Here is a 19,793-nt window from a genome sequence, read left to right on the forward strand (position 1 = left end):
AAATTTTGTGCCGAGAGCCAACCGGGATCGAGAAGGGGGGGGGTAAGAAGGCGACTAGCCTAGAGGAAACACACCCAAAGAACTCGATTCCCCCAAATGGAGGAAGAGAACTAAGGGGCTCACTCTACCCACCGAAAACGACACCGGAGGAAACAGCAACCAAAACTCCCTCAACCTGATCTCCGCACCCAGGGCAAGGGGATGGAAGCAAACAAGCCTACACCACAAAATACCATCACACATAAACAATTAAAATCAAAATATGTTCAATAGGTAGCGTAGCCTACCTCGGGGGAGCGGCAGATTGGGGCTGCCGCTACCCCCAGAGGTAAACAACAAAACTAAAACAATTAAAATAAATAAATATACTAAAAATAAAAAGGGAGCACCATCTTCAAGTAAAAATAATAATAGCCTACTTGAGACCAAAAATAAAAAGGAACCCAACCTGGGGGGGGATACCTGGACGGGGCATCACCCTAACAAAGGCCGATAGGCCGATAAAATGTAATTCATAAACCAAAAAGAAGGGGAGCCACCGCAAGGAACCACCAGGAAGGGAACCAAGGGGTTAAAATCTATCTATAACGACGAGGAGACAACTCCAACCGAAAGAACAGAAGGAGGCGCCTCGCGGTCGACATGGCTGGCGGGGGACGCCGTGGCGTCATAATTAGATCTCAATATTTATGAAAATACGAGACCAAAACAGCCAATAAAACAGAACAAAACCCCCACAAGAAGATGGTACTTAACTTAGAGATGGAAAAGGTGCTCGATGCCATCGTAGATGTAGAAAATAATCCAAATAAGAGGACGAGCACACAAAAGAAACGAATTTGTCATGTGCTAGAAAATGGAATGTAGTAGGTGGCGCTGGTGTCGCCGTCCTGGCGGGTGTTGAGTGTAGGAGCTGTAACGGCTCACCGCTCTTTTCCGGGGGTTTTGATAAGGAGAGATCTTTCAAGTATATTTCCGTGGTAGTGGTATTTCACTCACCCTTCATTATACCGACGTCTTCCTAGAAGACGCTCGACTGGGGGTAGTAACCCCAGCTTTCCTGAAAGCTCTTTTTCTCTGGTATATCTAGCATTGTTATACCTAGAAATTCGTGCTGTAATGGAATTTCACCGGCTGACACAGGACTGGACTCAGAAATATGCAGTGAACGAGTACAAATTACAATACAAAACATACAGAACTTCAATATGGGTACAGTCTTGATGCCTGTGAATGAAGAAACATGTGATACACAATGTGTGACATTTGTATAAATACGCATAAAGTAAAAATGGTTAAAAATGCGTGACCTGGCACGTTTTAGGCGTGACTAATTGAGTTTGAAGAAAATGGGAAGTCACCAAAGAAAACATGCTCAGCGGAGACTTAATTAATGGCGCCGCCGAAACACTACGCTGGCGCCCGATGTGGTGACTTTACAAATACTCCCCAAGACGAGGGACGCGTCTGACTAATCCCTGTATCTGCTGGGGCGCTGAAGGGTGCCGCGGCTCCTTGAAGATAACGGAGGGGTCTCCCGCCTGTGAGGCTGCTGGTTGGGCGGTCCCTCCTGGGCGGCGCCTGCGGGGTGAGGGGCGTGCTGGAGTGCGGTTGGGCAGAAGGGGTGCTGCGTCGCTGTCGGGACTCTCCGACAGAAAGCGGGCTTTAAGCGGTCTATTGAAACCCAGTCGTCCTTGCCAGGGAGTGCCAGCCGAATGCCTTGCTGTTTCGTTCCAGCACGCCGAAGGGTCCCCTGTAGGGCTTGGTTAGTGGTGGACGGATGGCGCCGACTCTGATGAAGACGTGGGTGGCGGATGACAGCTGTGGCGGCATGAAGGTGGTTGATTTGTCGATGTATGAGCGCCTGCAAGGCGAACTTGCCGCCACGTCACAGCCTCTGCAGTGATGGGGAGTGGCGTTCATCCGTCACGAGCTCTCCCGGCACCACGAGGGGTTCCCCATAGGTTTGTTCGGCTGCAGACGGGTGCCGTCGGCTCTGGGGCGGTTCTCAACCCGAGGAGGACCCACGGCAGCTGATGTTTCCAGTCCTCGGCGGTGCAGCGGGCCATGAGGATGACTTTAGGGACCTGTGGAACCGTTCGACCAGGCCGTTGGCCGCTGGGTTGTACGCTGTGGTGGTGTGGTGCGTGGTTCCCAGCAGTTGAGCCAGGGCAGACCACAACTTCGGAGAGGAAGGCGGGGCCCTGTCGGTTGTGATGTGGTCCGGGGCGCCGGCGGCTAACCCAACTGGAGAGCAGGGCCTCGGCGCACGCGCTGGCTGGCGGTGGCTTCTTGCATGGGTGTGGCTTTGGGCCACCTCGTCGAACGGTCTACCACCGTCAGGAGGTATCTGGATCCGCCTGATGGGGAAGGGGCCGGCGGCGTCGATGTGGATGTGGCGGCGGTGCCCTGGCTGTGGGAACTCGCCTACCCCGACTGCGTGTGACGACCCACCTTACTGGTCTGGCACTGCAGGCACTGTTTTGCCCAGGACGTGGCGTCCTTTTGCACCCCGTGCCAGACGAACTTTTTGAAAGTAGTTTGGCCGTGGTCCTGCCGGAGGGTGTGAGAGGCCGTGAATTATGTCGAATACCTGGCGGCGGCATGAGGCTGGAACCAAAGGGCGGGGCTGACCTGAGCTGATGTCGCAGAGCAGGCTGGGGCCTTCAGGGGCGAGGGTCACGTCCCGCCACTTGAGGGACGTGATGGCGGTGCGGTATGCTGGGGTTTCTGAGTCAGCGGCCTGTTCTCTGGCAAGGTCCTGGTAATCTACACCAAGCTGCACTGCGTTCAACTCGACTCTGGAGAGGGTGTCTGCTACGGGATTTTTCTTGCCGGGGAGGTACCTGACGGAACAGGTAAATTCGGCTATGGCTGAGAGGTGGCGCTGCTGTCTGGAAGACCATGCGTCCCCCTGCTTCGTGAAGGCGTGAACCAGTGGCTGATGGTCTGTGAAGATTGTGAAGGGCGTCCCCTCCGGGAGGAACTTGAAGTGCCGAACTGCGCGGTACATCGCGCAGACTTCCCTGTCGAAGGTGCTGTAGCGGGTCTCTGCGGGATTGAACTTCTTTCTGAAGAAGGCGATGGGCTGGGGGCCGCCGTTGATGATTTGCTCCAGAACAGCACCGCAGGCGACGTTACTGGCGTCTGTCGTCAGTTGGAGGGGGGCCTTGGGATCCTGGTGTGCCAAGGCGGTTGCCTTGGCGAGGGCGGCCTTCGTCAGGGAAAAGGCCTGCTGCTGGCTGGGTCCCCAAGACAGGGACTTCGTTGGCCTTTTAGGACTTCCGTCAGGGGCCGTGGTGTGCGCGATCCCGGGATGAACCGCCTGTAGAAGTTTACCATCCCAAGGAACTCCTGGACGGCCTTGACGGAGGTGGGTGTCGGGAACCTGGCTACGGCTGCTACTTTCGATGTAAGAGGGCGGACGCCTGTCGGAGACACCTCGTGACCCAGGAATTCTGCTTTCTGGACGCCGAAGGTACACTTGTCAAAGCGGATGACGAGGCCGTTCTCTTGGAGGCGCTGCAGGACTGCCCTGATGTGTCTCTGGTGTTCGCTGTGAGACCTGGAAAATATGAGAATGTCGTTGACGTAGCAGACGCAGAGAACTTTAGGTCCCCAGGATGCTGTCCATGAGCCGCTGGAAGGTGGCCCCGGCGTTCCTCAGCCCGAAGGTGGAGAAGGCGAACACATAGGACCCGAAGGGCGTGATGATGGCTGTCTTTGGTATGTCCTCTGGCGCAACAGGTACCTGAAAATAAGATTTAAGAAGGTCCAATTTAGTGAATATTTTGGCCCGTGAAAGGAGGCCGTGAGGTCCTGCATGTTGGGTATAGGGTAGTGGTTGGGCTCTGTTGCAATGTTGAGCCGCCTGTAGTCGCCGCCAGGGTCTCCAGGAGCCGTCCAGTTTCTGCACCATGTGGAGGGGGAGGCCCATGGACTGGAGGCTTTCCTGCAGATGCCCATCCGCTCCATCTCCGCTAATGCTTTTTTCGCCTCCTGAAGGCGCTGAGGGGAAGCCTGCGGAACTTCGCATGTGTCGGGGCCCTTTAGTCGTTATATGGTGGTATATGCCGTGCTTGGCTGGGGCCCCGGGGACTTGGCGAAACTCGGGCTTAAATACCTCAGGGAACTCCGACAGTAGGTGTGCATACTGGTGGGGGCGACGGCGCTGATGGTGGGTCTGGGTCCCGCTGTTAACGGGAGAGACCGGCAGGAGTCGGTATCGAGGAGGCGCTTGCGCCTCACGCCGACTAGCAGGCCGAAGTGAGCCAGAAAATCGGCCCCCAGGAGTGGGGTTCCTCGTCCATGACGATGAAGTCCCAGGAGTAACTCTGGCCAAGGATGGAGATCGACAGGGGCCTGGTGCCGTAGGAGAGATGGGGTTCCGTTGGCGGCCGTCAGGAAGCGGCCGGGTCTGGTGTCTGGTTGCGGTCCTCTCTGGATGCTGGGAAGACCGATTTAAAGGCCCCTGTGTCGACCAGCATCATCCTGCCGGAGACGGTGTCGCGGACGTAAAACCTACTGTTTTTGAGGCCCTGGGTTCTTCGGCTGCCATGGCGGCCTGTCCTGCTGGCCGCCGCCACCCCGTTTTTTGAACGGGCGAACGAGCAGGGCGGCAGGCAGTTTTGGGCATCCTTTCCGAACCACTTGTGGTAGCGACAGAAGCCCGGGACCTCCATCTGCTATGGTTCGGTGGACGTCTGTTGGCGATGGCGTTGACGGGCTGCTCTACGTCCTCTTCAGGCTGGACGGAGCTGACCGGCTGTGTGGCCGGTTTTAGCCGCTGTGAAGCCTTGACAGAGTCTGTGACATGCTGCGCCGTCTCTATGAGGTCCTCGATAGGCATGGTGTAGGGGTGAGCGATCTAGTTGCATACCTCCGGGAGGAGTTGGCGAAGGTAGATTTCCGTCGGCTTATCTCCTGCCGCTTCTTTGTGCCACCCAAGTCTGGTAGTGACAGGAGATCCACGACCATGCTCCAAGCGTCTCTTGAATTGAGGTCGTGGCGTGGGTTTATGGCAAGGTCGATAGCACGGGCGGCCCGCTCGGCAATGGGCAGGAGCAAGCTTCGAGGAGGAACTTTTTGTGGTGCTGTATGTGAGGGTGTGTGTTTGGTACTCGCGAGATGAGTTTTCTGTACACGTCCTCCGGAAGGGCGTTGAGCATTGTGTCGGCCTGTAGGATTTATCGTCCATCAGGTCCGCGATTCTGAAGTGGCTCTCCACCCTGCGCAGCCACATCGATGGGTTCCCCTGCATAAAAGGCGGCAGTTTTACGGTGAGGGCGGCCCGCGATTGTGTTGCCCGCCGTCGTGTGTTCGGGCGCTGGTGTGGAGTTGCGGGAGGGCCTCGATGCAGGGGCGGGCGCGGGTGTGATGGGAGGTAGGTAAACCTCCGAGTCCGCGGGGTCCACGTTTAACTGCATGAAGGAGGATATCGCGTCCATGCTCGCTCCTTTGACCCCTTACTGGAGTGGGGTGCTCGCGTCAATACGCACTTTTACGTCGCGCGTGTGGTTCCGCTAGTGGCGCTGGTGGGCACGCCCGACGAGTCAGCACGCTCAAACGCTGGTTACAGCGCCGTGTTTAGGCCGCTAAGAGCGTTTTGGAGAAATCCTGGAGCCAAGACTAAGTCGCCGTGTCGGTCCGTTAATGGCTCCGGGATACTCCGGGGTCACCACTGTAAGGTGTCAAAGAAACGAGCAGGTAAAAGTTACTGCTACTTTATTACAGATCCAGGCAGTTTATATAGCGGCCGACTGACACCGCCCGCGAGACAATGGAATTGACTGTGACCTGAGGTCGAAACAATAAACAATAATATGCAGTGAACGAGTACAAATTACAATACAAAACATACAGAACTTCAATATGGGTACAGTCTTGATGCCTGTGAATGAAGAAACATGTGATACACAATGTGTGACATTTGTATAAATACGCATAAAGTAAAAATGGTTAAAAATGCGTGACCTGGCACGTTTTAGGCGTGACTAATTGAGTTTGAAGAAAATGGGAAGTCACCAAAGAAAACACGCTCAGCGGAGACTTAATTAGTGGCACCGCCGAAACACTACGCTGGCGCCGATGTGGTGACTTTACAATCTCAGCTTATAATTGATGAAGTACAATCCATATTGATTTCTCCACTCTAAAATTGTAGTACACTACCAAATATTAATTTTCATAATGCTTCACTGTTAAAATCTGACTATTGTAAGCAGTCAATCATGGAGCTATACCCATGGTCACAGATTTACATCACCACTTTTCCACCTGCATACTTGGTAAAAAGAGGCCAATTTCTGAGAATATATCAGTCACAACAATCCAAACACCTGTTTGACCCTTTCCTTTATGTGACCTATTAGAGTAACTGGTAGACCAGAATGGTTTTCACCCTAATGCTACGAGCTCGGGGTTGTCCTCTGCTAAAGTGGTAGGTCCAGCATGGTCATCCCACAAACCCCAAGTGATTAACTGACTCAATACAGCTATTCCTACTGTTACAAAAGCCACAAATAGACTCAACATGGTGCTCAAGTTTTGGCTTTGCTCTACTTTGGGGGCTGTATGTCATCCTCCAATAGCCTGGTATATCCAGCATGGTACAGTATTTGCATAAACCCCCTGGTGATTTATAGATCCAACATAGCTATTACAGTGCCTAAAGGTGAACCATCAGAATAAAATCTTTGTAAGCTCCTTCCCTCACAATTCTCACAACAGAGCTATCTGTCTGAAGCAAACATACAATTCTGCCTCTGCAACATAACAGGTTCCACAAAGACGACAAGCTATGAACTAGAGTTATTCCCAGACGACCTTCAGTGGCAACTTCCTAGGAACCTTAAGCCTGCAGGTGGATGTTGCTCATTGCCATCTTCTGGACCTTACCTCCTTCCAGATGACATTACACACCATTAACCCCAAACTGCAGTCCATCTCATCTCTTTGGTGGGTCACATTGGCCTCAACACCTTCCTGCAGGAGTATGTAAACACCTTCAGGCCAAAACTCAAGCAGACTCCAAGGATCATGGCATATGCAACCACATGAAAACATCAGGACCCATAGTCTACTCAAAATTCTATCAACTTCCTCTGGAAAAGCTTATTGTCATGAAAACCCTCCAAGAAAATGGAAGGCATGGACCTTTGCCATATGGTGAAGAAAACAGACAGATCCTGGCACCCCTATGGGGACTACAGGCAGCTAAACCTACAACATGACAGACAAAATCTCTACCCTCCACAGGGGCAAGAATCTTCTCCAAGTTTTACCAAATGAAGAGCTACTTCCAGTCCTGGTCCATGAAGACAACTTTCCATAAACAGCAATAATAACACCTCTCAAGCCCACATCTTCAACTACCTCTGGCCATATTAGCTCAGATACCACATTCCATAGGCTGATTAACAGCAATCTCAGCGACTTCCCCTTCTGAGTTTGCTATATCAACATCATCATCTTCTTCTGGTACACAGTTCGCCTGAAGTATGTCAGAGCCGTCTTTTCCCTACTCCACAATAATGGTTTTGTAGTCAATCCTGACCAATATATCTCTGGAGCTGCCACCACCAAATTCCTGGCTCATTATATCTCAGTAAACAATGTCTTCCCCCAAGGTATCAGCAGTCTCAAAATACCTAACTCCAAATACCATTACCGGCCCTCAGGAATTCAAAAGAATGGTAAAATGCTACCACTAACTCCTGCTAAACATCACACAAATCATGGCAGCCATCAATGACACCCTCAGCAATACATTTTCAAAGCCACCAAAGATGCCGTAGAAACTGCCACAACTCTTGCATTCACTGCTCCATGAGCCAAACTCGTGCTAACCCCGGACACTAGCAACAATGCCATGAGAACAATAATAGAATAAACAGTCAATGGGAAACCTCAACACAGATATTTCAGTATAAAACTAAATGCATCTGAAAGGAAGTACAGCACCTGCGACAGGGGATTTCTCACTGTGTCCCTAAGTACCCAACACTTCAGGTACCTACCTGAAGGAACACCTTTTACTGTCCCAAGGAGCAACAGTTATTAAAACCAAGATGGATATTCCACCCACCAAAAATGTGAAAACCCAGTGGCAGATACACTATCCAGAACAAAAATCAGCTGATGCCCTTTATTTTGACTCATTCAGAATAAGTAGAGCATTTCACACCGTAATTGTTATCGTATAGCATAAACGATTTGAAACGTACTAACCTAATTGTAACCTAAGTCTTATACTACGACATCCAGGTTACTTCACTCATATGCTAGCCCAAATTGCGCTTAAACAATGAATTGCATTGTGTATATTAATCTAAAACATAAGTGATATATACTTACAGTTGGCGCATTCAATGTTCCTAGCTTGAAATTCAGTAGAATCAGATTGGCATGAACACAATCTCTACTTCGTAACCCTCATCCAAAGCACACCTCAAGAAATTCTCCTTACATTTAAATATGCATATCTCCTAAAGGAATTTTCCCAAATGTACTTTAAGATGGAAAGGAATACTTAAGTGGAATTGAAGGCACTGCCAACTATGGTTGCATTCCCTTTTCTTGAGTCCCCACTAGTTTGAACAACACTGTACCAAGGCTGTGGAGAGGCTGTCTTCATGGCCGTCTTTGACCAACACCAAACATTCGACTAACCACCGGACAAACAACTGATGCTGGTAGTTAAGCACTATTACATGTATACTTACAGTTAAATACACGAAACAGCCAAAACAACGCTTTTCTTTACTAAATACAAACACAACAAAACATAATATCTTTCTTCTACATAATACGCATTTCCATTTTACATAAATTTAGAAAGAATATGTAAAACCATACCACAACTTGCGGAAAAGTACAATCTCTCTTGTCAAAGTTTCGACAACCTCCGCTTAAACCCTTTTCCACATCCTTAACAAATCTAAGGTGGGAAGACACTCCCATTCAGCAGCACAGGATGTATCATCCTCTGTGACACCAGCATCCACTGTCCTCACAACCCTGAGCCACGCACCCTTCAGTGGTAGGTACTCAACATCATCCACATACTCTCCCAACCCTCTGGGAGTACAAACACCAAATCAGTAACAGAAAAGCTCATCAGGCACAGGGTCAAAAAGGAAGTGAAAATGTGGGCTAAACGATACCTCAAGTGCTAATCATAAAAAGCAACCAGCCAGAGAATCTCCTACCCCCATGTGATGGGTTCCGATACATCTTCACGCCTATGGAACACCCCACACAATGGCCAAAAGCATTGCCAATGTGGAAGCAACACTGCATGCCTCCTCAGTGGCTATATGAGCCATTTTGGCATGCCTGATGATATAGCTTCCAATCCAGGACCAGATTTCATTTCTAAGATACAGATTGCCCAAACCAAATTAATAGAGTTACAAATTCACCACACCACTGCCTACAACTCTGCTGGCTTCAGCATGGCAGAAGGAACTCACCCCGCCCTCGTGACTACACTTATTGCCAGATGAAGTGGCCCACACTGAAGCCATAACTCCCCTGGGTCCTCCTTTACCTCCACAATATTCCTGAGGAAGAAATCAACCCACTCCCTCGCTGAAATGGTAATTATCAAAATGCTCTGCATTGTACTGTAGATGAGTTCTTCCCCCAAAAACAAAATTGTCCAATCCTCAAGAGGAGCTCTCATAACTCTCCAGGGCTTGGAAGGTACTGCCTGAGTGTAAACCTGCAGGGTCACAAAGAAGCAGTACTCACTGAAAAGCCTCAACATGTGTAACTTTGTATTCCTACACAACAACACCCACAACACACAGTTGTCCCTAACTCGTTCTCGAATGCAAGAAAAAAGCATTCAAGCTGTAAGTCCATGGACAAATAGGACTGGTTCTCCAATGACAGGCTAAATCCTGCTTACTTGGAAGTTAAGGAAGGGCCTGTCATCCTACTGAAGTCTGGACATCTAAAAACTTATGCAGTAACAGAATAATTTCTTGTAAATGGTAACCTAGTACAGGCAGTCCCCGGTTTACGACGGGTCCGGCTTATGACGTTCCGAGGTTACGACACTTTTCAAAAATATTCATAAGAAATTATTTCCCGGTTTATGACGCATGTTCCGGGGTTATGACACATCGTACGCCGATCCGATGGAAGAAATATGGCTCCAAAACGGCAGAATAATCAAAATTTGGAGTTTTTTTTATGAAAAACTCAATAAAAATGCAGTTTACATTGTTTTCAATACACCAAAAGCATTAAAAATGATTTTTCGGTTTACGACGCGGTGGAAAAACGGAACCCCCGTCGTAAACCGGGGACTGCCTACCTTTTAAGCATCCTGAAAGGCATCTAACTAGCAAGGATGTGGAATGGCTGCATATATCATTAAAATTCAAGTAATCTTTAAAATATAAATTTCAAATGTATATCGTCTGTAATGTATACACTGCAGTTTACAGTATACTCCCCGTATTCGTGGAGGATGCATACCACACCCCGGCACGAATAGCTAAAATCCGCGAATACTTAGAACCCCTCTAAAAACACTTAGAACTGCCTATTTTGATAGTTTAAACACAAAAAAAAATCTAAAAATGCTTATGCCTGAGTATTTTAATAGTTTTATCACAAAAAGTGCATTTAGTCATGAAAATGATATGAAAATACAGTAATTAGTGAATATTTAGTGAAAAATACCATGAATAGGCGAATTTTCCGTGAATAATGGGTAGATACATTCCACAGAGAAATCAGCGTGAATACGGGGGGTTTACTGTATAACCATCTAAAAGAATTTGCATACTGTAGTATTTCTTTTTATTTTGTCTTATTTGGGGAAGGGAGGAGCCAATAAAGCTTTGCAAGAGCTTTGCTTCTGAAATCTGACTTGGCTGTCAGCTTTGCGAGCCAATCACAAAGCTATCCCCTGCAGTAATGATTTTCCTTATCACATCTTTTCTGTCCACATGCTGGGTCAAAAGAGGCCAATGTCCGAAAAGAAATCAGTCTCACTCTGAATCTTGTGTCCCTTTCCTTTACATTATGAAGAGATATAGCCTTGATGAAAAATTCAGGAGGGGAAAACTAAGTATTGAAATTAACTTAACATAATATTTACGAAGGCCAAAGATATGTTAACATAATGGAGTAGAGAAAACAAACTAGATTGACTTTATTGTGATGAAACGTATGGATTGCATAAAAGAAAAGGATTGTACTGTCATAGTAGGTGAGGCTTATCCAATACAACATAGACAGCTACAAGCCAATTTAAAGTGAGGGATAGACAGAAGATGAAAAAAAAGCCAGTCAAAAGAATAAAAACATGGAAAGTGGAAAATCAAGTTAAAAGAAATATAGCAGATTTTAAAAGTAATTTTTTTGTTACTAATATCCAAACCTGAGTTTCTTTGCACAGGGATTTAGATTACAAGCATGAGCTGGAACAGCAATTTAAACTTTACTGACAAGGTATTTAACTATCAATGTAGGCTGAACCCTGCTCACTTGTTGGTCTGTGTCATGGGTAGATGCAATAATGATGAAATATATTGAAAAAGAATTTCTGGATCGGGTCCCGTGTCAGCCGGTGAAAAAGTCCATTCAGCACTTATTTCTAGGTAATTCCGTTGCTAGATACCAGAGAAAGCTAAATGAAATGCTGGAGTTACTACCCCCAGAGCGAGCTCCATTAGATGGAGTCGTGTATGGAAAAGGGTGAACTATAAAAACACGGAACCTTATCCTATAGAGATCCCAAAGTCAAAAGTCCCACAGAGAGGTGCCGTTACAAACCCATGCACCACTCGCGGACAGTACACAAATCACCGCTAGCCGCATTCCATTTCAGCAAGCACCTACGGTCACACGTGTTTTCGTTGTGCTTTTTATCTTGTGCTTATTTGCATCATTATGGCATCCTCGCAAGGTCTTTCTTCATCAAAGTTGAGTACCAGTGTTAAGTTTTTTATTTGAGGCGACTGAGGCTCCATATTTCCCTTTAGTCTAGTAATTAAGGGGATTTATAACGCCCGTCTCGATCTCCTCTCGCGGCCTCACGTGACCTCCATGCGAGGTTCGCGAACTTGGGTCGCTTTGTTTTTCGGTCTTTTTCACTGTTCCTCTTCATGTTTAGGATATTTTTCCTATTCGTGAAGTCTAATTAGTGATTTTGATTGATTAACTTTTGTGTCCCTTTGCTTCGAGAGTGAAGGCTGTCGTTTAGGCTTCGGGCTACCCCCTCGGGCCTATTCGCCTCTTATCATTTCCTTAACATGCCTTATTTTTGCCCTTCACTTCTCTTAGCTTCTGGGAATTTTATTTTCATTGGTACTGTTAAGATTATTTGTTTAATCTTTGCCCTTGTGTTCGGATGCATTTGATATTTGTTGATTATTATGGATATTTCTTTTGTTAGAGGGCGGCCATTTCCCTTCACGTCCACATCGGGTTGGGTATGGTCCTCCTCTTATATTCGTTTTGTTAGTTTTTTATCCATTTATCATGGGTTGGTTGTTAGCTTTAGTATTACCTTTTCTGGGGCGTTAGGCTATTGCCCCCCTTTTTTCCATAAAAAAAGGGGGGGGGGTCGATCATTCGTTTTTGTTCACATGTCCATCATTGTGTTTTGTGTACGTTTTTCCAATGTGGCGCTCTCCTTAAGTTTTGGCTGGGGTCTTTTCATCTTATGTTTTCCCTTCCCCTGTTTCGGCTTTTCGCGTAGGCTAATAAGCCTCTTGTTTAAGCTGAAATAGCGAGGGATGTCGTGTAGCTTCCTCTCCCCTGTTTCGACTTTTACTTAGGCTAATAAGCCTCTTGGTTAAGCTGGGATAGCGAGGACATCACGTAGCCTACCCTAGTTTTGTCATTTCTTAAGGTTAGTTTCCAGTTATTGGTTATGTCGACACACCCTTACCCCTCCCCCTCCCGAGTGCTCTCTCTCCCCTTGATTCGTTTTCAGTCTTGTTAACTTATCAAGGCTTGGGAGCATTCCTATCCTTTTAGCCTATAGCCTGTGTCCCCTTCCTCTGCATTGTTTGGCCTGCCCTTGGTACGGTCTCTGACTTTACCAGCCTATAACCCCTCCAGGGACTGCTGGTGGCCGGGAGCTTCCCCCTCTCCCGTCCACCATCTTTGGCCTTCTTTGCCTCCCCACTTCTGACCATGGAGGTTGTTCCTCTCCCTCTCCTGCTTCTCTCGCGCTTGCTGGGTAGCTGTCTCAGTCAGCGAGTGGACATGAGGACCCGGAGCGCCCGGATTGTGCATTCCCACTCTCTGGTCGCTTCTTTACGGTTCTTCCTCCTGGTCTATTCATCCCTCCCCTCCGTACGTCATCTCCGGCGTGTCGTTTAATTAGACGACACTCCGGTTTAGTCCTATTCTCGTGGCCAGTTAGTGTTTTCCACCTGACTGTCTTCGTGTCCGGACCTTTGACGTTCCCTTCCTTTAGCTAACCACTGTCTGCTTTTCTGTTATTCGAGGCGCATTCCTTGCTTCCCGCTCCGGCGGTTGTAGTGTTTACCGGTCTTCCGTTATCGCTAGTTTCAGAATTTCATTCTCAGTTGCTGAAAATGCGCTTACTCCGGACAGTTTTAACCTTCCCATTTTATTTTGTATCCGTCACATACTTTTAAGGCATGTTACTCCGGCTAGTTCTGGTATATTTATTATGTTTATTTTGTATGAGATTTTATTTTAATCCGGTTGCCTTCCGGATCATTCTGGCAGGTTTCGCGGTTTTATTATATATACTAATGTGTTGCTCCGGCACACTACTCCGGCACCTTACACGGTGTACTCAAAATCTCATACTTTTACAGGTGGTGCGCTGCCAAGAACAGGGGTGCTCCGCAGCCCTCCACCAGGCCAGCGGTCACGAAGTTTGTCGGTCGCACTCCGGGTGTGCGGTCCACGTAGGGGATCTCATTGTTTGGCACCCTGACGGATGTGATGTTTGCTACGCTCTTTACGAGCAAGCTATCGATGATTCGGTAGGTTGTCATGCATCTTTCCTTTTTAGCCAAACTGTATTTTATACGAATTACCGATTTCCCCCCCTTCGGTAAACCACAATAATGTTTTTCTTCCGGCAGGCTGACCGCAAGTCTCGTGATGCTTCGCTCCAGGCCCTTAAAGTCTGGGTTAGCGGCTTCGGACGCAACGTAGGAGCTGGCAATCCCTATATACTCTCGAAGGACATTTGCAATGTCCTTTTTCCCGGCGCTTGGATCACAGCTTCAGTCACCGACGATGTTGCTGCTCCGTTGATTGCCGGGATTCGGGAGTTGACCCAGCCCTCTCCAGACGATTCGGCCTTGAGCGGTGGCGTTTCTGAAGACGCGGCGGATCTTGACCTTGGCCTTGAATCTCCGAACATTGTCCCGGAGCATCAAGCAGGTAAGGGGGTAAGTGAGGCAGGTTCTTCACTGTTTAGCTCTCCTTCTTCCACCGTTTCCTCTTTTAAAGGTTTCTCTAAATCCTCACACCTTACGGGCGTGTCTGGATCTATTGTCCCGAAGGTGAAGTCTGTGAGGAAGAAAACCTTACCTACTCCAGCAGGTCGATCTGAGGTCCCTCCGGCGGCGGCACGGGCGGCGAGCCCCGTTCCGTCGACGAGTACAGCCTCCCCCTCCGGGTTACAAGCAGAGTCTCAGTCGCGGCAAGTGGTTCCCCCTCCTCCTGCTTTTGATACGGACTCTTTCTTCGAGCTTCTCCTTGAGAGAATCGACGCGAGGGTAGACAGCAAGCTTTCTGGTCTTGCCAATTCTTTTCAATCTCTTTCGGAGAAGGTGGAGTCACAACAGGAATTCATCCAAGGACTAGCCGACAGCGGATCTCGTTCTAGGTCTCATTCTGTTCCTGACCCTTCCACTCTCCCTCCCTTCGATCTGGGGAATCCTTGGCGTCTGGCCCTTTATGCTCCCGTGCACGGGTACTCTCACCATAGAGGGTTTGGGCACAAGGAGGGTGGAAGAGTTGGAATTCTATCCTCCGGACCTGACATCCCCCTACACAGGTTTTGCCAGGCTGAAGGGGGAGGTTTGGAACAGGTCTGATAAAGTCCCTAAGAAGACCGTTATCTATCCTAGGGACCAAGCCCAGTTGTCTTTGATGAGGACACTTACGGAGTGGCAAGCGGAGAACACTAAGCTTACACCAGCCAAGGGAGTGTTCACTATGTTCACTCTAAGTGATGTTCTCCTTCCTCCTTGTACTTCGAAAGTGGCCTCTCTGACTAGTCAGGCTTGCTTGGAAGGTAAACCCTCCCCTCATCTCCGGGAGACGGACCCAACATCTCTCGTCTTTCCCGGGGGCACCGAGTTCTGGAAGGGAGCCCCTAATACGTTTACGGTGACTCGGCTTGACCCAGACTGCGCTTCTGATCTGTTCAGTGAGCAGCTCCTAAGATCCCGGAGTCGCTCCTGAAAGCAGAGGCTGATAGTAAGGATAGGCTCGCCAGGTCTTTGAACTCTTTGACTTTAGCAGAAGCAACTTCTTTGATCTATAGGGAAGATTCTTTGTTCCAGGTCTTGAGGAAATCTCTCTTGGCGAGTTTTCAACAAGACCTGTTTGACTTTATGACTGCCCGACTGGCCTGCCGGAAGCATATCTTTTCGGCAGCCACAGTTCGGCATGAACCAAATAAGCTTCTGAAGAGTTCTATCTGGGGAGCTAATCTTTTCCCACAAGAAGAAGTTGACACAGTCTTATCTGAGGCGGCTAGGGTCAATCAGAGTCTCCGTTCTCGTTGGGGTCTGCCCTATAAACGGAAGCAGTCTGATCTTGCCGGGCCTTCCCCAAAGTCCAGCAAGAAATTTAAACATTTCAAACGCCTCCCGGCTCAGTCCTTCGTCCAGGTTCCCTTACAAGATCAGCCTTCAACCTCTTCCTCCCAACCTCCGCCTCAGTATGTCCTGGTGAACCCGTCACATCAGTCTCTTGCTGCCCCCTCCTACGTCTCCTCCCCGGCTTTCAATACTACATATGAAAGCCAGGGGAAATTTCGCTCTGGGCAGTCAACCAGAGGCAACAGGCCCCGTGGCTATGTTAGGGGAAGAGGAGCCCCCCGCTCCTCTCCCAGGAACAGAGGAGGTAGAGGCTCCAGAGGGAGGAAGCAAACACAGGACCGATGACATACATCCAGTGGGCGGGAGGCTGTACCATTTTCGGGCCCGGTGGAACTTCTGTCCCTGGGCTCAAAGTATAGTTTCCAAGGGCCTAGGTTGGAGTTGGATCGACGGTCCCCCTCCACCAGTCAAGTTTTATCAGGCTCCGACCAAGGATCTCGAGGACTTTGTGGAAGATCTTTTGCAGAAACAGGCTATAAGGAAAGTGAGGACACTGAAGTTCCAAGGCAGGCTCTTCAGTGTTCCCAAGAAGGGTTCCGACAAGCGGAGAGTAATTCTGGACTTGTCCCTTCTGAATTCCTACATTCGTTGCGACAAGTTTCGGATGCTTACAGTCTCCCAAATTCGGACCCTACTGCCCCGTGGAGCCGTAACCACCTCTTTAGATCTTTCCGACGCCTATTATCACGTCCCGGTTGCGAGAAGGTTCTTCCCCTTTCTGGGGTTCAGGCTCGGAAGGCAGGCATATTCCTTCAAGGTGATGCCTTTCGGCCTCAACATAGCCCCAAGGATTTTCACCAAGTTGACAGACACGGTCGTACAACAACTCCGGTCTCAAGGGATTATGCTGGCCGCGTATCTAGACGACTGGATCATCTGGGCATCCAGCGTCGAGGAATGCCGGAGGGTTACATCCGTGGTGGTCGGCTTTCTAGAATCTTTGGGCTTTCGTGTAAACAGGGAGAAGTCCCGCCTGGTTCCGAGCAGTTGTTTTCAATGGCTGGGAATCCAGTGGGATCTGAATTCTCACAAGCTCTCTCTTCCTCCTCCCAAGAGGAAAGAGATAGCCAGAGCAACCAGACAGTTTCTCAAGTCCAAACGAGCCTCTCGACGGGCCCAAGAAAGAGTCTTGGGCTCCCTTCAGTTCGCTTCAGTGAGAGATCTGTTGCTGAAGGTAAAACTGAAAGATATCAACAGAGTGTGGCGGAGTCGAGCAAATATCAGCCTCAGAGACAAGGTGTCTCTGATTCCTCCCATCTTGAAAAAGAGACTCCGGCCTTGGTCGACTGTCAAGAGCCTGTCCAAGTCAGTCCCCCTGCAATTTCCTCCTCCGGCGTTGGTTATCCACACAGACGCCTCCCTAAGCGGGTGGGGAGGATATTCTCAACACCAAGAAGTGCAGGGGACTTGGTCCCCCATGTTACGCCAGTTCCATATAAACGTTCTGGAGGCCATGGCGGTCTTCCTTACCTTAAAGAAGCTTCTTCCCCCCAAGAAGATTCATATAAGGCTGGTTCTGGACAGCGCCACGGTAGTCCACTGCATAAACAGGGGAGGTTCAAAATCCAGCCGGATCAACCAGGTAATGATTGCACTTTTCTCCTTGGCGTGCAAGAACAAGTGGCACCTGTCTGCCACTCATCTTGCAGGGGTCCGGAACGTCGTGGCGGATTCTCTATCAAGGACAACTCCCCTCGAGTCAGAGTGGTCCCAAGACAGGGTCTCGTTCAATTGGATCTGCAACCAAGTTCCGGGCCTGGAGGTAGATTTGTTCGCAACCAAGCTCAACAACAAGCTTCCTCATTACGTAGCTCCCAACCTGGACCCTCAAGCTCTTTTCACGGACACAATGTCATTGGATTGGAACAGGTGGAAGAAGATTTATCTGTTCCCTCCAGTAAACTTGTTGTTAAAGGTCCTTCACAAACTCAGGACATTCAAGGGTCAAGTAGCTCTAGTGGCTCCCTACTGGCCAAAGAGCAGCTGGTTTCCACTTCTGCTGGAACTGAAACTTCGCCACATCCAAATCCCCAGTCCGAAACTAACACAAGTAGTACAAACTCAGACTGTGTCAGCTTCCTCAAAAATTCAAAATGCCCTGGCTTTGTGGACTTTATGAAATTTGCGGCTCAAAGGGATGCTAACATTGATCCTGTCAATACCATGTTCTTGGAATCTGATAAGCGGGTCTCCACTCTTCGGCAGTACGACTCAGCAATTAAGAAGCTAGCACTCTTTTTGAAAGAATCTGAGGCTATAGTAATGACCATAAATTTGGCAATCTCCTTTTTTAGATCACTGTTTGAGAAGGGTTTAGCCTCCAGTACTGTTACTACAGTCAAGTCGGCTTTACGAAAAGTATTTTTGTACGGTTTCAAAATTGACCTCACAGATCCTTACTTTTCTTCCATCCCTAAGGCCTGTGCACGACTGAGACCAGTAATCCGTCCACATACGGTTTCCTGGTTTTTGAATGACGTGTTGAAGTTAGCCTCAGATATCGATAATCAGTCTTGTCCCTACCTTTCCTTATTGAGGAAAACGTTGTTCTTAGTTAGCCTAGCTTCGGGTGCTAGAATTTCAGAGCTGTCTGCACTCTCTAGGGAACCCAACCATGTCGACTTCCTTCCATCAGGGGAGGTTTTGCTGATTCCTCACCCTAAATTCCTAGCCAAAAATGAAGATCCATAGAATAGGTGGTCGCCTTGGAAAATTCTCCCCTTCCTCAAGACCTGTCCCTGTGTCCAGTTCATACATTGAGGGCTTATTTAGACAGGTCCTCTCACATCTCATCTGGGCCTCTCTTTATCAGGGAAGGGGGGGAGTAATATCTCTATGTCTGCTATTAGACAGCAAATCCTTTACTTCATCAAGCAGGCTAATCCTGATTCAGTCCCAAGAGTTCATGATATTAGAGCTGTGGCCACCTCCATTAACTACTTCCATTACATGAATTTCACGGATCTTACCAAATACACTGGTTGGAAGTCACCCTTGGTTTTCAAACGTCACTATTTGAAATCCTTAGAAGCTCTTAAATTCTCAGCAGTCGCGGCAGGGAACGTTGTCCCTCCCTCTGGTACCCTTTCTGATTCCTAGTCAATTCTTCCTCCACTGCCTCAGTTATCCCCTTACAGTCATTTCAGTCAGGCGTGCCTTGACTTTCTCACCTGACCGTGTTATCTGTATATTTGTCTAATTGACACATTTATGTTATAATGTTTTCAATTTTGTATAGTTATTTTATTTAAGTATATTTTTTATATTGTCATGTTAATTTTAAGCTCCCATCAGTTACATTTGTACATTATTTGTTATTATTGCTAGCAATTAAAATTTTTGGTGGACCTTTGGTCTTCTGTTCCCCCTTACATTTTGTTATCTCTTACAGTTTAAGAATGATATTTATTTCTCTGTTAATTTTTCACCGGCTGACACGGGACCCGATCCAGAAAAGGGATTTTGACAAAGGAAAAATCTATTTCTGGAGAGGGGACCGTGTCACCCGGTGACCCACCTCTGTCATGTGTCGTCTCCCCCCATAGTAAACATCATTCTGGTGGGGTGTTGCTTTCATAGAATGCGGCTAGCGGTGATTTGTGTACTGTCCGCGAGTGGTGCATGGGTTTGTAACGGCACCTCTCTGTGGGACTTTTGACTTTGGGATCTCTATAGTATAAGGTTCCGTGTTTTTATAGTTCACCCTTTTCCATACACGACTCCATCTAATGGAGCTCGCTCTGGGTGTAGTAACTCCAGCATTTCATTTAGCTTTCTCTGGTATCTAGCAACGGAATTACCTAGAAATAAGTGCTGAATGGACTTTTTCACCGGCTGACACGGTCCCCTCTCCAGAAATAGATTTTTCCTTTGTCAAAATCCCTAATCTCTTTTCCAAGACGTGACTGCTTCCTGTGTTTCCTCACCAGTCAGTTACCGATGTCAATG

General features: G+C 48.3%; 2 protein-coding genes across 7 annotated transcripts in view; one reads left to right on the forward strand and one right to left on the reverse strand.

The window, feature by feature from the left end:
* Positions 1–19,793, reverse strand: part of LOC136833119 (TGF-beta-activated kinase 1 and MAP3K7-binding protein 1-like) — a 532,423-nt gene that overhangs the window by 9,903 nt on the left and 502,727 nt on the right. The window lies entirely within an intron of this gene.
* The window catches only part of LOC136833495 (uncharacterized), a 49,492-nt gene continuing 42,874 nt past the window's right edge, over positions 13,176–19,793 (forward strand). Inside the window, exons 1-2 of the mRNA XM_067095723.1 lie at positions 13,176–13,988; positions 14,091–14,972. Of these exons, the coding sequence (XP_066951824.1) occupies positions 13,635–13,988; positions 14,091–14,972 (1,236 nt within the window). The 5' untranslated portion in view covers positions 13,176–13,634. The remainder of the gene's footprint in view (positions 13,989–14,090; positions 14,973–19,793) is intronic.

Source organism: Macrobrachium rosenbergii, chromosome 51, assembly GCF_040412425.1.
Source record: "Macrobrachium rosenbergii isolate ZJJX-2024 chromosome 51, ASM4041242v1, whole genome shotgun sequence".
Taxonomy (NCBI): Eukaryota; Metazoa; Arthropoda; class Malacostraca; order Decapoda; family Palaemonidae; genus Macrobrachium; species Macrobrachium rosenbergii.